Raw genomic sequence first — 16,694 nt, forward strand, 5'->3', positions numbered from 1 at the left:
CAGCAGAAACTTTTATACTAGTGAGCTGTTTAAAAGAATAGACCTCTCACTAAAACTACAAGTATTAAACCCTTAACAGGGGCACAAAACACATATTTAACTGCAGAGTAAAAATCACAGTGAGAGTATACAGCTAAACGAAGCTTTTCAGCATGGTTCAATATATGATTTGGCTGGTTTAATTCCTTATACATACAGCTCTCTGCTGAGAGGAAAGTGCCAGCTATGCACCAGTACTGAGGCAAGCACTTAAACAGTATTTTAGATGCACCTCAGGACATTCATCAGGAACTGGGCAACCACCTGGAGTCCAAAGTAATAAATTTAGAGCACATGAAGCCCTGTGACAACAATATTGATCCTACTTGGCAGCAAGCAAACACAGATACAAGACAAGTTGCACTCTCTCATTTAGAAAATGTGACTTAAACTGTACCGGTGCATCCAGAAGGGGCAAACCTCTGAATGCCTCAATACTTGGAAGGTAGGGAGTTTGAAATAATTATCCAAGTCTTGAAATACTCATCTTTGGACATAGGACAACTTTAATGGAGACAGTAGCAAAGAACCACACTACGAGAAATTTACACACTGACAGGTGATGTAAGCAACAATGCAAACCTATGTCCCTGCAGACATTTATGAACAATGAATCATCATCAGAATCATCCACCAAGTACTGTCCTGAAACTTGGATGAGCGGATTCAAGTCATGTTTCTTGAAATCATCATCAAACACATAGCAAGGGACCTAGAACAACAACAAAAGAATTACATGCAAACCATGATACAAAAGTAGGGGGAAATTATGAATAGGCATATATGAAGCCCAGTTAGTATGTGGAAAAGTTTTTTTACTTTTGGAAGCTCAAAGCTAGACATGCTGATTAAAAGGAGGCATCCAAAGTTAGACTCTTCTGCTCCAGGTTTTAGAAGAGTTTTACTATAAACTTTATTACCCAATGCACAGAAAAGTTTCAAGAGTTATTTAAAATTCTCAGCTCCACCAACTTCTACCATTTATGGTTTACATACCTATGAAAAACATAGGTTTTATGGACGTTGTTCAGATTAATTTGGGGTGGGGGCAGGTAATTAGAGTAAAATTGTCATGTATGTGAACAGTAATTTCTTCATGCATAGTACATAGATTACCTCTTTCACAGGTTTAAACAAGTCTTTCTTGCAAGCCACAAAGGTCCTCCACTCAAAATAGTGCACACACTCTGTTGCTGTTACAAATTCAGGGGTACCCTATTTAAGTAAGAAAAAATAATGCTTTGAAAAATAGACTGGTTTTATTTTACACCTGCAGATATTAAGAAGTTTATTCAAGAGATTAATAAAAACAAAATACAGCACATCACAGAACAAGGGCATACAGTTTCTTAATGGCACTTGTTAACAGCAAGATCGTTATATAACAGCATTGTTGGGTAACTCAGGAAGAGGCAGGATGCCAAATCCTTAGTCTGCATATGCACCAATATTTAACATGTGCCAGTACTAAGCTGTAGTAACTGTATTCCATCTTTTAGAAGTGCTCACTATGCCAGCTGATAATGACAGAAGCACCAGTTATATCCGCTTACTACAAAGGAAGACACTGACAGAAAAGCATATAAATAGGTTAACACAGTGAGGCAATATGGTTTATCAGTTCCCTTTTATCCTACAGAACCAACTGATTAGCAGCCTCTTCTGCTACACAGAAAGAACATCCCTGACCTTAGCCACCTTTTTTCACAGGCTCATGTTATACACATTTCTATATATTTCAAGATGGGGGTTCTACCATGGTTCAGAACTGGATGTTCAACTGTATGTCTCTCACACAACAATTTTTTACTTAGCCCTCCATCACCGCAGCTAGAAGCAGCTTAGCATACTTAAACTGACTCCCTCTCTCATTTAAAGCTGCCATAAAAGGGGACGAAACAAGTTGTTCCAGACACTATTACAAAATCCTTTTACTATGTCATGAGATGAACAGGTATTAGAACTGAGCTAACCAGAAGAAGTCTGAAGATCACTATGATCTGGTGTTACAGTTGAAGTTCAGCAATAATTTTTAATTTAAAGATCTGTTTCAGTTTAAAGATCTAGTTTTATCATCTGCTGAAATAGAACAAGAAGCATTCCAATCTCTGCTGCACTGGCACTCTGTTTTGATTTGGCTGGATTTCCAAGAGGGGGTGTGCAATAGCATTGTCAGTGCCAACAGCAGCACCAATAAATACTCTCCCAGATACAAACACGTGAACCGATCACAGCCTGTACTGAGCTCTCGCATCTGTTAAGTGTTGGGAGGGTGTAACTCCAAAAGCACTTTGAAGTGAACTGCATGCACACAGGCCCCCAGAAACTTTTCGGGGATCTCCAATCACACTTCAAACACATTCTCACAAACAACTATTTCCTCAGAAGCCCAGCTGGCTGTATAAGCACTGTTAGTTCAACAATGAGCAGGTCAAGCCTAAGGCTTGCTGTTGTCAACTATGCTGCCCCATTACAGAGGTCAGTCATTTTCCTCAACACTGTTCTATTAAACAGTCATGCCAGCTCCACAGCTAAGGCACAGCCAACAATTAAACAACAGCTTGCACTGTTATGGTACCCTGTACACTGTTGACTCATTCCTCCTTATTGAGCTAATAAAATACTACAATGACAATCATGTAAAAACATTAAAGAGAAAGAAGAATCCAACAACCAGAGCTAAGCTGCAGACCTGCAACAATTTTCTACCAGGACTGAATTTTGAAAGCCACGATAAATCATGACCTTAACTTAACAGTAAAAGTAACTGGTTCTTCTTTAAGCTATGAAGCTCAGTAATAAGTACACCCAAAAGTACAGCAAGTCTCCTCAAAAAGCAAGTCAGAACTACTTGTCATTTCCATTTAAGACAACAGCACGTTATTTAGACTTACCAGTGTCTTCCCACACAGGAAGTTAATATTGCTTTGAACGCGGTGTTCGCTACCTTGCTGCAAGCAGTTACGTGTAGTGTTGAGCTCCAGAAGACTTTCAGAGACTTTTTGCAAGGCTAAGTCACCTAGGGTTTAAAAATGAGAAGGGAGGGGGGAAAAAGGGTGTTATAATACAACACCTTCATCGAAACTCGACAGGGTCTAGTTTCAACCACTGAGCAGCACAAGACATACCAGTCCACCTGAAGACAGTATAACTGAAGATCTTTGTGGATTTTTCTGATTTGGAAGAGCAGATCCAAGTTAAGATAGTGTTTGACATCTTTAATCACACTTCTACTTTCTTAAAGGGTTTTAGCAAACACTTTTTAAAATAAAAATAAAACAGCAGGTGCTACTACAACCTAGTCACCTCCTTAGGAACAAGGAAAGCTGTTACCAACTAGTTTCAGTCACAATTCACTCCTTCCTCCTACCAGCTTCTATTTATCAGTTTCTCAGCCTTTATACCATTTATAATAATAGCAGCAGCACAAGATGAGAGAGAGTCTATCATAGAATAATTTTGCTTAGAAGGGGCCCCTCTGCAACAAGCAGGGACATCTTCAAATACATTAGTTGATCAGAGCCCTGTTCAGCCTGACCTTGAACGTTTTCAGGAAGGGGTATCTACAACCCCTCTGGACAACTTATTACAGTGCCTCATCACCACTATCATAAAGAAATTTATTCCTTGTATCTAGTCTGAATCTACCCTCCTTTGGTTTAAAATTATTACCTCTTGTCTGAGAACTACAGGCCCTGCAAAGTCTGTCCTCATTTTTCTTATAAGCTCGTTGGGCACTGGAATGCTGCAATAAGGTCTCCCTGGAGTCTTTTCTTCCCCAAGCTAACCAACCTCAACTCTCTCACTCTGTCTTCATAGGAGAGGTGCTCCAGCCCTGTGAGCATTTTTGTGCCCCTCCTCTGGACCTGCTCCAACAGGTCCATATCCTTCCTGTGCTGAGGACACCCAAACTGGAAGCAGCAGTCCAGGTGCAGTCTCACCAGAGGGAAAGGAGGAGCAAAATCACCTCCCTCGACCTGCTGGCCCCATTGCTTTTGATAAAGCTGGCTTTCTGGGCTGCAGGTGCACATTGCTGGCTCCACTTCAGCTTTAATCTACTTAATGAAGAACACACTGCTGCCTATGCACTGGCACTGTCTGCAGACAAACTCAGCACAGATCCACTGCCTCAGTGCAAATCCCCCACATCTCCCATCCCCTTTAGCACAGCTCACATGCTGCATGAAGAGTAGGGTCAGTGCTTTGTCACTGCACACTGTTCTCCTCCCCAGCACTTGACATGAAGGGGAAAGGTGGAACACATTTCAAGTCACAATGAGCACCAGCTCAGGCCATGGAAATGTTCCTACTCAAGCCCATTTTGGTTAATATTAAACACCAATTGCTTTTAGATCTTACACGATAACTCCAGCCTGTTTTGTTTGTTTTGTTTTCTGAGAAGTAGATTTTAATTCTCCAAGGAGTTTAATTTGAACTACAGAAAATGCTATAGAGTGTGAGCATGGATCAGCTTCCCCCTTTCCATTTTAGTTTATAGTCTTCTGGACTTTCTAGCAAGTCTTTGACTTGCTTTCTGCCTAGTCTACACTAGGCAGAAAGCAAGTCAAATCTGTAATCATTCCAGATAATAGCAGCTTTGCACCTAGGCCAAATATTGTTACATTTTAAAAAACACGTTTGTAGGAACTTTGCCCACCTGTTACCTCCTTACTCAAGGCAAGCAAAACTACACTGGCACCCATGTAATATAGCCTAGAAAACAGAAGAGGAACAGAAGTCAAAAAACTGGGGAGAAAGATGATACATGATTTGTGCCTTTTTTATTTCCTGTGTTATCAAAAGGCCATCTTCAGGTTCTACAGCTTCCAGCACTGATGCTAACCAAAGTGCCATGCAGCTGTCTTACAGCTAAGAACTATATACTGCTTTGAGAGCACCACTGTTACTTATCACATGATTGCTTAAAAGATATTGTCAAGGTGTCCTTTTTTCTTCCAGATTAGCAGAAGGAAGCCAACCCAACTTTCTAGGCAAGAGATGTATATAGTAACAGTATGCACATGCCTTAAAACCTCTCCAGTTATAAACGTATACAACTACAAGCTCCCATTTAGCAGGGAACTTATGGCAGCACCATCTGAAGACTTAGTGCTCTGTAAGCACTAGCTTCTCTCTGTGCTAAAAACAGTACATTGCGTTAAAGGCACTTGTGAGCTGATTCCAATTTTCTAAGTTAAAGTAATATCCAAGAAGAAATAAGTTCAGCCAGTATATCTAGTTTACTACAGGCCAACACATATGCTCTCTTCCCCCTTGCATGCTTACAATTAATTTGGGAACTTGCTAAAAGTTTTAGTAAGAGTCTCTTCAGTGGCACATACCTCATCACACCCTTGCTCACAGGGCAAGGAATGTCAACCCCTCACATGATCGATCAGCTTCCTTCCAGAGCTGCAACCACTTTCGCTGTAACATCAAGCTCCCTCTACAATCATCACTCACGTTTCCTCATGACTTCAGAGACATGTTGCTTCCACAAAGCAACACGCTACGTATCAGCTGGTACTGTTCACAAAAATTAGCACCAAATACTTCATATTACACAGTTGTGCTAAATCAGTATCAAAGGCACTGTCCACAACACCTTCTGCTCATTGACTCCATCTGTTTAGTTACTGAGCAGGAAAAAGGCAATCATGGAAGATACCTAATCAGTTGTCCAGAAGAAAGCGGCATTTAGGTGGAGTGAGATTGAGGAAGTCTGTTGCCTCCAGGGAAGTGTGAGAACTAGAGACTTTTGTCTTCTCACACTTCCCCAGGAAAGCGTGAGAACTTGAAACTTTAGCTTAGGTGGCAGCTATCATTTCATGTCCACTCATCCTACAGCAGCTGGACAAAGGGCACATTTCATCATCAGGTTAACAGACACTTAAAGTAATATTTCCATTTTCTAGGAGCAGTCCAAGCACATGGCACACGAGTCACCTGGTATCACAGTAAGTTAAAAAGTTAACTAACTACCATGTCATTTCCATCCTCACTGATGTTCATGAGCTAAACATTTGCCTACCCTAGAAAATTTCTAGGATTAATCAATAAGAGTGCAGAGTAGAGGCCTTTGGGGTCTCCACGCAAACCCTGGTACACCACTGACACAAAGCTAAGATTAGCCACAAGGCTTCCCTGGGATACAGACTGATTATGCCACAGAGCATATGGCCTTAACACCCATCAAAGCTGGGAGCAACAAGCAGTCCAACAGCTGTCATGCCTTGCACAGCTAATATTTAAAACACAACACAATTGCTTGCATTGATTTATTTTTTCTGCAAGAATGAAGAAGAGAACTGATTAAGCCCATATATGAAGAAAGCTTACAACTTAACAAAATTTATCAGTTGACAAACTGCCCTTCTTCCCCCAAATAAAAGTCCTTCATCTGCCCACAGCTTTGGCATACAGGTAACCTCATGTCATTTGGATTGCTTGAAGACAAGGATGCGGTTTAGCTGGTTTAGGTAACCAGGAGTCTACGCCTGCCTAGAACTGGATCAGAGAGATTCCTCTTTTCTCACTAGGAGCAATTTTTTAAAAAATTTTTTAACAAACAAGCTTGATAACCCATTGGCATGATCTAAACTCAGTGTGATGGTGATGAAGCTCCACGGCATTTAGAAGCATGAGCAAGAACAAAACTTAGAAATTTTGACCAGCAGAACAAAGCAAAATTCAGTGACAATGTTAACTGCTCATCTTGATTTCTCACTTTATTGCAGGATAGTTAAAAACATATCCCACTTGAACAAGATTCATGGCTTAACCTTTGAAAGTCATTTCAAATTGCCTCAGCAAGACCACTGTGTATCTGTTGCTAAATCATCTTCCACTCAGTAGCACGGAGGCACTCAGGAACTCAAGGTTTGCATATAGAGGAATATTTGATGCTGCTCAGTCATCACCCAGCTCTTTTCTCCCTTCCTCTTTCCACAAGACGTGTGGAACAAAACCTACAAAAATCCTCTAGTTCTCACACTTCCCTGGGGAGAACAGACTTCCTCAATCTCACTCCACCTGCCACATTTCAGTCTCACCCAAAGCAGCATGTTAAAACAGACGCTCAGATGCTGCTTTCTTTTCTAATCCACAGGCAGCTGAAGCGTCAATGGCATATGAGCCGAGACCCTCATCAGCAGGAAATAAAAATGTGTTTCATTCCTGAAATGTACAACAAGAATAACAGCATCAAGTGCTCTAACATGCCAAACTCCTCAGAGAAGATGCTACACTCCATGCGGTTGCAGTTTGGATACAAATGCAATCTAACCAGTCATCCCAGAGAACTCTGGAGCGTCAATATACCTTTATCCATGCACTCAGTGATTCTGTAAGCCTGGGTCCCAACATTAACTGTTTGTTTGAAAAGCACCGATTGACCACAGACTGAAACGAAAGTATTTCTACTGTTAATAGAAAGGTGTGGGGAGAATGGAAGCTAACTTCTGTGCATTGACATACAGATGAGAAACACCTTCCTCCTCACCATATTCTGGAAGTTCAAGCTCAAGCAATTCAATGAAGACTCATAGATTCTTTTAAGAGTTGTCTGTCAATGGTTGCCAAGATTGGCAAGCATATTAAATCAGACTTCAGATCTGCAGATACTATGAAGCAGTCTGAAGAGACATTGCTCTTCAGAACATTATTACTTTACTCTATTAGAAGTTACAGTCAACTATGAGAAAGCCTCTTGAACAGTACTCATATATTATTGTTTTGTTAGCCAAAACACATAAGTAACCTTGAAAGCAACGAACATCCATGAAAATAAATAACATGAACTCATGAAAAAATACTGTTCAGAGCACAAAGTGCTTCTGACCAATGAAATCGTGTGTATGTGTATAGGAATATGCCAGTTTCATATTTAGATCAGCATGCACAAGTCCGCCTCCCCTCAGAATACCAAGGACATCTGTGAACAACTGAAGCCATCATCAGATTTGACAAGTGTAACCATAACCAGAGAACTGCATGTAATTAGCTTCCTTTCTGTGTGGAACAACTTGAAGATGACACCCCAGACACTACTCCCAAGATTGCATTACAGAGAGTAACCCGCTCTTAACAAAGACCTGATATTACATCAAGCTAGGCTGAGTATACTTTACAGCTGTATTTCAAGCTCTAGCCTGTGTTCAGTATTCACCAAGTTGTGCACAGTCCATACCCTGCCACAAGTAAATGCACTTATTCTACTGGAGGTAGCCTTGCATACTTTCACACTAGATTACAGTTACCTAGAGCATACGACACATTTCACTGTCCTGTAAAGTCATTACCTACAACCAGATCATGTTTTACCAAATTTCCCTGGTAAATCTGCAACAAAATAAAGTTTTACACAGTTCCAAGAAGGGGGGGAGGGGAATCTTTCCAACACATCAAACTTTGCAATAGTTATAAGATCTTCCATTAACATGGCTCTGAACTACATATAAGACACTTGTTTACTTACCTACAGACACGCTGGTATTCTTCTTGATGTCATATGCACAGACTGCACTTGTCCTTTCACACTCTTCAACACCAGAACAGAAATTTATTTTATAAAGCACCTCTTTGTCTGCATCAATTGCTTCCCAAGTGTAACTGAAAAGACAAAAATGCCTGTCAGTTGGTATTCAAGTTATCTCAATTTCATATCATCTAGACACCAGTCCCTGAAATAACCAAGTTTAAGGCTAAGAACACCACAAACTCAAATTCCTATTCATGTTCTGTATTTGTAAATACCAGAAATACTTTCTTTTTCGTTGGGACTAAGAGCAAAACAGATTTAACCACTTGTGGAATGTAAGATTGAGTCCATTTTTCCCCTTTCTTGAACATCTAATTATCCATTCTTCCCCATCAAACCTCTGTGAAGGCCACCCTAAGGATCATCACCTGTGATATGTTATCCTTGATAAAGCCTGATAAATTTCTCAGATGTCTTTGGCAGGCTGGACACTACTGCACCTTAATGTTCTGCCCAACAACAGTGGCAGAAGTGAAGACCAAAAAATGCTGACACTGCTTTTTAGGGCCTGGCTGCACCTTTAGGCATTATACATTATGTGAAAAGCTGGAAACCAAGCAGAGCTATCCTCAAGGCACTCAGTGAAAGATCACACTACCTAGCTACAGGCATATCAGAAAGCCAGCTGTCTAAAAACTGGAAAAGGAACACGAAGCTCAGGTGAAATATAACCGGGCATAAATCTGAGTAACAGCAGAAAAAAACCAAATGCAGCACAGTTCAGAGGCAGAGCAAGGATTCCTTCCCCTCACAGCAGGCAGTATGACTGCAGTGAAATGTGGTCAGTCGCATGACACAGCACTGCTCAGTTCTGAGGCAGGCCCGGGTCATCTAGTTTAGAGCCAGGAGCTCTTTAGACAGCCTGGCTTACTATCAGGGTGCTCTGGCCAAGCTCTGCTAAAAAAGCACAACTCAATAAATGTTTGCTGTTACCTTGGCTCAGCTACCCCTCTTCTGGCACTGGCAGCAGCCTGCATCCTCTGGACTTGATTTTTGCAACATAACAGATTCCCCAGCTGCTCTTCTGTTCCAAGTGGAAACTTCAGTAGGATTAATACAGACTCATCAACACATGAGAAAACTGAGGACACCACCGTGACTTACTAGGCATCCCTGTTATTTAGAACTCACACAAAATTTAGTGCACCTATCTGGCCCACAGAAGCATTTGTCTTAATGTAGAAATCTCAGCTGATAAGAAGCTTCACCCATCAGGTTTGTTTGCCTTAGTCTCTAGGTCACATGTGTTGCATCACTCAGCATTATCATACTCCAAATCCCCCATGAGAAGAAACCATTCTTGTTCAGCTCTGAACTCTAGTCCATGGATGAGAAAGGGGCAACAACAGTTCAGCTACTTTATTCTTTATTTTAAATTTTAAATCCTCAGAGAATCCTCTCAAACCCAGTGCATCCCACATCCAATGAAAGATCCAGCAGTAAGATATCACATACTTTTCCATTTTAATTACTGACTACAGGGCTCTTGGATTCCCTGTACTACAGCAGCTATGTTCATTTCACACTGCTAATGGCTGGAACTAGTTAGGGACAAATACAGGAGCATTCTCTGTGAACTCAAAAAACAAAGAAAATCTTTATATATTAGTATACTATTATATTTGAGGCTTTATATCCTGATATAAGGGTCAAAAATAACTTGCCAGGTATTAAGTCATACCCAAAACACCAATAAAAGTATGTATTCAAGGACTGTGTCTCAATCCTAGACAAATACTTGCCATTATTCTTTCCTCATAAGCAGGTAGACATGACCTTTTACAATCATAATGATTAATTCTCTCAGTCTGTTGCATTTCTGAAGTAGATAAAGGCAATATCCATGCAGGAGGATGATGAGAATTTAGCTACAGTACAATAACCAAAGTTCAGCAATGGAATAAAGGTTCTCAACATACAAAATATAAGTTAGAAGAACTTGACTATCTTCAAGGGCTCTGAAAACAGAATGAGATTAAAACTAAAGCTGATTTTACATCCAGGAGAAAATGCATTTCAATTCAAACCAAATTTCTTCACAATGAAGCCACAGAAAGTTAGCATTTCTCAAACTGAGAACTGAAAATTTCTCAAGGGCTTTTTTTTGACTGGTTTTGGAAGATGACAAAGGTAACATACAGTGCTATGGAACAAGTTTTTGATAAAGCTGGGGAGTTCTTCAGTATGTTGCTGGTTTTTATAGAGACCTTACAAGTTAAAATCTATTTGTGAATGGGACAAGAATTTAAGTCCTTCACACAACAGAATTATCACTCAGAGATTAAGGTTTTGCTTTCCCAGTTCCATGTTATGAAACAGAGGAAATCAGCATCTTCAAGTCAGTTCACCCACAGGCCAGATGCAAAAGAGAAACAAGATGAGCAGCTTACAGAACAGAAGCAAAGCAGCCACTGAAGCCAGACCTTCCCTCTGCCCTGCCACAGGCCCCTGGACAGGGAAGGTTGAGGAATCCTTCAAAACAGTCTGCACAAAAGAAATATGTTCAATCATGTTCCAAACCGCAACTTCAGGGGCACACAGAAGTGAAAAATCTAGTGCAGTTTCAGAGTAGTACTACTTTCATGGATGTTACAGAGACTATTTTTTTTTAATGTGTGGGAGGAGCAAGGTGGGATTTATTCATTGTGAGTAACAGCAGCCTGGATGTAGCCTTAAGCAGCTGTTCTCAGAGAGATGCAAAGTACTTTCACAGTAAAAGCAAGAATTATTTCTCAACAAGTAAGACTCCTGGCATTAAATCAGTACCTTCAAGTTGCATGTGCTCTACTTTCCAGTAAGATACAAGCTCACCTCTATTGCAATCCATAATGGAAACAATCTGTTGGTAATCACATTGCCCATCCTGACCATGTGAGTCACATGGACTGGCTTCTTCCAGCTTGCTCAGCACTCACCTCCACCAGTGGTGATGCCTGATGTAATCATCTCTTTGCCAGGGCCAGATGAAGTTATCTTGTTTGAAGGGCTTAAGTTATCCTGCTTCAGTGCAGTTGAGCTAGTTTAGGGAGCTGTTATATCAGCATCTTTAAAAAGTAACAACCACGATCATGAGGTGGGGTGTGATGCATCCTCTGATCCAGGGGGCTCAGTACAGGTATGACCTCAAAGATTAAACCATTCAAACAGCCATTTCTGGAGCAGTTCAAGGTCAGGGCTCAAATACACTGTCTGCCCTGAATAAAACTGTCAAAGAGTTATTTTTGCTGAAACCACAACATGAGGCTTATTTTCTGATAAACAAACTGTGAACTATCCCACAATTAGAGGGGTGAAATACACCCACATCAATCCCCTCAGGGCAGGCTCTCCTGTCTTCTGCCTGTCTTCGGTTGCCGGCCCAAGCACCTGACACAAGCTGGGCCCAGGGACTGTCCTCTCTCAAAATTAACTCAGCAAAAACAACAGGTGCATGTGCATGTGTGTGGAGGGGAGACTGAGCCTGGCCAGTTCCCTGTCTGGCTCACAGTGGTTTCTGGCCATGCACCAGCAATGGGAGGCACAGAAGGAGGCAGGGCCAGCTCAGACCACTGTCAAACACAGTTGTGCAAGCAAGGTCCAAACGAGTCATTGGCAATAACCTTGCCTGCAGGTCAGCCTTTCCAGCTACCCAGCAATCACACAAAAAAGAAAATGAATCTACTTTTCAGCAAGCTGTAACATCAGATGAGAACTCTGGGGGGTTTTTTTAACAAAGTGAAGAAGCAATATGAAAAAAATAACATCAGAAAGGGAAAAGCAAGCCTAGTTTACTTTGTGATGAGAAGCTGAGGCACTGAAGTCAAGCAAGGTGCAGCAGGCTAACTCCCATCACAGCAAGCACATCCCAACGTCAGAGCCTCTTTGAGGTCTGAGCACTAGGGAACCACTTCAAATCAGCAGTGCCAGAGAGACTACTGTCACCAATCTCCAACAATAGTTCAGGCTTTTTGGTTCTCAGACTGTTAGCCGAGGGATGACTGCTGGGAAGAACAGTGCACCCTGCTCCAAACAGCTGTAAAGCACAGTCGCCTTTCCTCTCTGGGGAATGCACTGAAATAGCTCATTTTGCTGAGGGGGTGTTATACAGATGACCTGGCAGAGAGACAAGGCAACCTACAACCACAGAGCTGGAAAGCAGATGCACATGTGATTATGCATCCACATGATTTTGTGCCCAGATGCTTCTCAGCTATCACAACACTGCAGAGATTAAACAAGCACCCAAAGCTCTTTACCAGCAGTTTCAACCAGCACAATCTCATGCAGACAAGATCAGGAACAATTTCCAGGATGGCCACTGTAAATTTGAAGCTTGCACATCACTTACCACTGAAATCACTACTAGATGTGACCACCTTTTTCACACGAATGTGTATGGTAAAGAAATCTCTATGACAAAGCAAGCCCTCCTTACAGAAAATGAGAGTTTGAAAGGCATACAGTATAGCCATCACTATGCCTCAAGAGCTTTTTAATGCATCCCTACTAATGCTTAATTCTGCTCTAGCTCACCCGTCCCCTTTTCCAACTACCACGCACACTGAGTATCTTTAGGCAAGTTTTCTTGCGTGTGCATCATGCATGACAGCCTTACAGCTACAAGACAAGCTCTTCTGCTTTTTGCATCCAGAAGACATTTGGTCTTTCATGCTGCACTCTAAACCACATCTACTACACCATTTTACAGAATGCTTAAGAAAAGGGGTAGCAATCTGAACTTTAAGTACGCAAGAGCTGTAGGAGGTGGCTCATGTGCTGAAAAACCACATTCATACATTACAGTGGCAGCTTCCCAGGCACGTGACACAACCATTCACATCGGTGTATAAGTCCAGCAAGATCTTATTTATGACATCTCCCACTTAAATATGTCAAAGCACCTAACAGAGCTGAATGACTGCATCCAAAGGTCACCTCTCTCTACTCAGCATGTGCTTCTTCACCAAGGCCAAGCAGAACACTTGGTGTTTCAATGGTTTCAAGAAGCACAGATGAGCACAGTTGTGGTTTCACAACAAAGGCTGAAAATACAGTTTTGAATGAACAGAAGTGTAGGTACAGTCAGCTGTAGGAGTTGTGTTATTAAAAACTATCCATTTAACATAAAATAGAGTTGACTTACAACCCTAAAATTTGAAGTCTGTGTAACAGCAATCCTATGTTGTACAGCAGTTTGAGATTCCCTTACATCTAAAAGTTTAAAAATCACTGAAGTTACACACCAGCTCCTATTCTTGCCAGAGGCAAAAACATCACCGGTCATTAAATTACCTCTCATCCAGCATAGATTTTCAGGTAAAACAGCCCACAAAGGAGACAGTTTGTATTTGCTGCTCTGCCATCACACTCAAAACATATTCTGCATTTTTTTAGAAAGAAAGTTACACAGCAACTTTTGCAGTGTTATGTGGAAGGTGAACACAAACTGTCAGAATTTCTTTTGAAGTAGATGGACTTAAATAACGTGTCGCAAAATTAACTCTAATTCCAGATTTTTTCTTGTATTGTAACATGAAAGATACTAGGAGAAGAACAACTGAGAAAGACCAAACTGGCCAGTAATTTCCCATATCCAACCAGTTCCCTGTATTGTTTTCCAGGTACTCATACAGCAGCAATCCCAGAGAAACCTCTACACAGAAGATAAAAAAAGAACTCAAACTGCAAGTCACATGACAGCCACAGTCAGCTGTCGGAGCACACAAGAACAAAGAAGAAAGCATAACAAAATCAGTGACTGAAACCATGCCATTAGACAAAGTTTCAGACAATGAAAGGTTTTCTTCTTTCATGAGACCATCCAAGCATACCAGCAGTAAGGCTACACAAAACAAACAATGAAAACCTCCAACTCCATTTTAAGTAGCCTCATGCCACAGTTCTTGCGCAAAACAGTTTTGACACCTTTCCTTCTCCCTGCAAAACAGCCTTCCTGCTCTTACTTCAAGGAGAGCCAGTGCCTCTTCTAATGCCCAGCAATTTCTTTCTTTGCCCACCTTTTGACATTGACACACCAGGCACAACAGCTGCTGCAGTTTCACCGGCACTACTACAGCACACAAAACCCAGGACACTGTTTTCCTAACAGCTATAAAACAAATAAAAACCTTGTTTTAAGCCAGTACAAAAATAGGTTAGTCAGGGCCTTGTTCTGCACACTGATATTGTAACTTTTGGCTAAGAAATCCACCAGTAGTATATTTGCATTGCCTGCATCATTCTTCACTTGGTATAGCTTTTTGGCAACTGCACCCAAGAAGAAACTTTACCACTGAACTCCATGGGGACTTCCCATCTATCCGACCTCAAGTTCGTATTTTTTCTTTTATCCATCATGGATTAGTGGACATAAGTCCTTCAAAGCAATTTTTTCCCCACCAAGGCACAACAGCAAATATGTTTTTGAAGCAGTCCATCTTAAAAGGAAACCTACTGATTGTGCTATCTATGTGCAAACCATTTTCATTTGCCAATAACATAACGAAACCAGTTTAAGTAATTTGCATCTGAAATAAGACTGCAGCTCTCTCCATAGCACTCTCAAATATTCCTCTAGTCATAGACACACAACAAAGCCAAGACAGACACTGACAGGATTTAACATTACCCTCAGAGTAGGAACTGCTTGACAGTCAAATAATTTAGGGAGAGGGGTTTTTTTAAGAAAAAGAAAAAACAAAAAACACCACCAACAAAATTCACTCATCAGAGCAGCTACATTCCTTCCAGACGCTACACAATAGTTTCTCATTTCTGTGTCAACTTTGCAATTAGGGTGGTCATCTGACAAAACCACGAAACCAATTTTTGCCACCCTCATGGGTTATTCTTGCAAGCCAACCCACTTTCCCCCCCCTTTTTTCATCATTTAACAATAGCACATCCCAGATTCTACCAGGTGGACAGCCCATTCTCCCAGTTACTCCAACCTCTGCCCTTAGTGCTGCATTCACTCTGCTACACTGGTGCCTTTGCGGTGACATTCATTAAAATAATGTGTTCTCGTATGTACCCTGCATAGTCTGTCTAAATAATTAAGAAATTAAGACTGGCAAGATATTGCAGCTACATTAAATTCACGGCTGAAATTAGAGTAGAAAAATGTCAAGACATGAATAATGGTGATAATCTCCACGTGCTAAGTTTCCCAAAGCTTTCTTAACTCACTTGTAAGTAACTGAATGGGACATGGTGGTATCCTTAGCAAAAAGCCAACTCTCAAGCGACATCCCTTCCAAACCAACAACACTTTGTGTTTTTCAGACTAGACCGACCACAGCCAACTTGCCCAGAGCAAGTCTACTCATCCTCTCACCCGCACATTTCCCGTGTCTGCAGAGATCCATGCAGAAAGCCCGCGGAGGGCACCGGCCCCTCCGCCGCCCCTCCAGGCTCCCAGCCCTGCCGCGCGTTCGCCACGGACCAGCCTGGGCCTCACGCCCGGGGACACGGCCGCCGCTTCTCCCGGACATCTCCGGCCTGACCCTTCCCGGAACCGGTGACCAATAGCCCGGGCGGCCGGGCCCGCGCTGCCGAGCCCCGCTGCTGCGCTCCCGCGGACGGCAGGAGCGGCACGGGCACCGAGAGACACCCCCGCCCTCCCCGGACCCCCCGCACAGCCCTTCCCCAGCCGCCCCATCGCGTCCCAGCGGCCGCCCACCTGCACAGGTCCTTGTAGGAGTCGGGGAGCGCCGCGGCGGCCGCCCCGGAGAGCGGGAGCAGCGCCAGGAGAGCGCCGAGCAGCAGCGAGGCCATGGGCGCCATGGGCCGGGCTGCCCCGAGACGTCAGGCGGCGCCGGCCGCGCGTCATGTGACCGCCGCGCGCGCCCGCCCCGGTCATGTGACCGCCGCCATGTGCGGGCACGGCGCTCACGTGACGCGCCCTCCCCCCCGGTGGGGTCCCCGCATCCCCCCGCGGCCCGGGCGGTGACACCGCGACACCGCCACCCTGGCAGACAGCCGCACCGCCACCCCACCACACTGTCACACCGCCACCCCGGCAGCCCGCCGCACCGCCACCCCACCACACTGTCACACCGCCGCCCCGGCAGCCCGCCGCACCGCCACCCCACCACACTGTCACACCGCCGCCCCGGCAGCCCGCCGCACCGCCACC

General features: G+C 42.9%; 1 protein-coding gene across 1 annotated transcript in view; it reads right to left on the reverse strand.

The window, feature by feature from the left end:
* Positions 1-16,476, reverse strand: part of IGF2R (insulin like growth factor 2 receptor) — a 57,148-nt gene extending 40,672 nt beyond the window's left edge. Inside the window, exons 1-5 of the mRNA XM_063390074.1 lie at positions 16,239-16,476; positions 8,516-8,649; positions 2,934-3,058; positions 1,156-1,254; positions 622-751 (exon numbers count right to left, since the gene is read on the reverse strand). Of these exons, the coding sequence (XP_063246144.1) occupies positions 622-751; positions 1,156-1,254; positions 2,934-3,058; positions 8,516-8,649; positions 16,239-16,342 (592 nt within the window). The 5' untranslated portion in view covers positions 16,343-16,476. The remainder of the gene's footprint in view (positions 1-621; positions 752-1,155; positions 1,255-2,933; positions 3,059-8,515; positions 8,650-16,238) is intronic.
* Between the last annotated feature and the right edge of the window lie 218 nt (positions 16,477-16,694).

Source organism: Prinia subflava, chromosome 2, assembly GCF_021018805.1.
Source record: "Prinia subflava isolate CZ2003 ecotype Zambia chromosome 2, Cam_Psub_1.2, whole genome shotgun sequence".
Lineage (NCBI taxonomy): Eukaryota > Metazoa > Chordata > Aves > Passeriformes > Cisticolidae > Prinia > Prinia subflava.